The following is a 2,240-nucleotide window of genomic DNA, read 5'->3' as shown; positions in this document are numbered from 1 at the left end:
TCCTGCTGGGTGTGCTGCTGCCAGGGGCTGGTTGGTGCCACAATTCCCTTGCATGCTTTGCAAAGGTGGAGAATTTGGATGTTTGCTGAATCAGGCCTCACACTGGGCAATCCTGCTGGATTGCTCGGGGTCCAAGGGTTGTCACTGCTACCCCAGGGACTTCCAAATTTTGGCAAATCTACTTCACAACTCAGGAGCTCCAGCAAAGCCTTAATATCCTGTTACTTTTCAGAAGTCTTGGTTCCAACAACACTTCAGCTCTCTGAACTCATTAACTTGAGCTAATTGACTTTCTCAATTAACTGGCTGATGCTTTATCCTGGGGTCTGATTCTGTTTTCCTCTCTTGGTTCATGATCTCCTACCCACGCTCACAGTGAGGGGTGGTTGGGTGTTCAGACCTCAGTCCAAGTTCATGATGATAGGGGATGGAAATTGTTATATTGCTCCTGCAGACTTCAGGCTCCTCCTCTCAGCTTTCCACCTGCCCTCTGACTTATTATTTATTTTTTTATAAATGCAACTTGTTTGCAGGCCCCAGAGTGGAATTCAGACACTCCAACTCCTGTGTGTATTTTCTTTGCTATGAACCAAGCAAAGTTTCTGCTACTGAAGCTGAAGAAGCTGTTATTTCTGGTGAGGCCTGACTCAAAGCTCTTGGTGAGAGCTTGGCAGAGTGAGCCCATGGGACAACCTGCAGGTTCCACTTGACCCTCTCTTGAGCAGTGGGATCTCCAGAGCTATCTTAGAACCTCAACAGTTTTCTGCTGCTGTGTTAAGAAGCTTGCAGGGAAAAGGGGAGATACAGGGCAGGGACTTTTGCAGAGGGTCCTGCAGAAACAGAGTCTGAAGTTGCACTTTGAGCCTGGGGGCTCTGGTGTCCAAACCTGAAGAGGAAAGAGCAGCCTCTGAGCAGCCTGTGAGCCTCTGGTTTCCAGAAGAAGCTCTGCCCTGGGGAGCCTGGAAAACAGGGAAACAAGGCCACAGTCTTCACAGCTTCTCCTGAGCTGCCTCACCCTGCAATTGAGAAGGGCTAAGATTGTTTGCTGTGGCCTGGAATGAAAGGAACTTTATAAGGTTTGGTTGTGTGAGACATCATCTCTGTCCTGGACAAAGCTCAAGGAGGTAGGAGCTGTTCTGTAATGAACTGCTAGACATGTGTTGAAACTTGGGCTGTCACAATCTCTTTTTAATTTTTGAGTAGTTTCTGATTACTGAGATCATATATTTTTGGTTATGATGTTCTGCATGGAGGGAATCACAATTATCTGCTGTATGTTCAGAGGATAATTCATCTTGTACTTTGACTTATTATTCATTATCTACTTCTGCTTGGTCTTGATTTTTAACTATGTGAAAATAGGGCTGATGAGCAAGCAGCTTTGCTGCAATGTGAGGAGAAATTGCCTTTAAAGAGCCTCTAGGAGTTCAGCTGCTAAACAGTCTAGATGTCTTTGAAACCAAACTTCTCCTTTTTGTAGATCAAAGAAGTCCTTGAGAACCCTCATTTATTGACAGTTATCAAAATAGAAGAAGCTGGAGATGAAATTGTGAGCAATGCCATTTCTTTTGCTCTGTACAAAGGCAAGTAATTGTTTTTCTGTTTTGGTTTTGTTGTTTGTGTTGGGGTTTTTTCACAGAGAGAGAAAAATAAGGCTATTTTCTAGAACAACCTTCCCTAGAGCTGTGCTATCTCTCTAGAGTTAAGCTCCTGCCACAGCTTGCCTTCATCTGGAGTGGTGTGGACAGCCTGCAGCAGCATGGTGGGCTCTGTTAGTGTGGCTGAGACCAAACCCCAGTGCAGACACACTCAGGAAGGCACTTGGCAGAGCTTTGGAGATGCTGGGATAGTGTCTCAGAGAACAGGACACGTGTAGACAACACCACAGGGAGTCACAAAGCCACACAAAGGATCTCTAATGGTTGTACTGCAGAGCTGGGCTACTCAGCAGCCTGAAATGTAAAATCAAGTATCTTTGGGATATGTGGACTGGGGAGGTTCGACTGGCAGGGAGAGAAGTATCCAGGTGTTGAACAGTCAGTGTGCAGTGACTGGCTGCTGTGAGCAATTCAGACCTGGGGTCTCTGCTACTCTGGCAGAGCAGAACTGGTACTTGGTGAGGGTTGCTGGGGTGACCTCAGTTTCCCCTTGGTGTGTGGAGAAAGTCTGAGAGTGTTACAGCTTCTCATGACACTTCTTTGTGTAGGGTCCTGTTGGGAATTCTGCAGGATTCCTTTCGT

General features: G+C 46.3%; 1 protein-coding gene across 1 annotated transcript in view; it reads left to right on the top strand.

The window, feature by feature from the left end:
- Positions 1–2,240, top strand: part of TRPM8 (transient receptor potential cation channel, subfamily M, member 8) — a 35,977-nt gene that overhangs the window by 12,548 nt on the left and 21,189 nt on the right. Inside the window, exon 9 of the mRNA XM_010007797.1 lies at positions 1,481–1,583. Coding sequence (XP_010006099.1) covers positions 1,481–1,583 — 103 coding nt within the window. The remainder of the gene's footprint in view (positions 1–1,480; positions 1,584–2,240) is intronic.

The sequence above is a fragment of the Chaetura pelagica genome, unplaced genomic scaffold (assembly GCF_000747805.2).
Source record: "Chaetura pelagica isolate M959 unplaced genomic scaffold, ChaPel_1.0 scaffold532, whole genome shotgun sequence".
Lineage (NCBI taxonomy): Eukaryota > Metazoa > Chordata > Aves > Apodiformes > Apodidae > Chaetura > Chaetura pelagica.
This window is presented reverse-complemented; position numbering and strand designations above follow the sequence as displayed.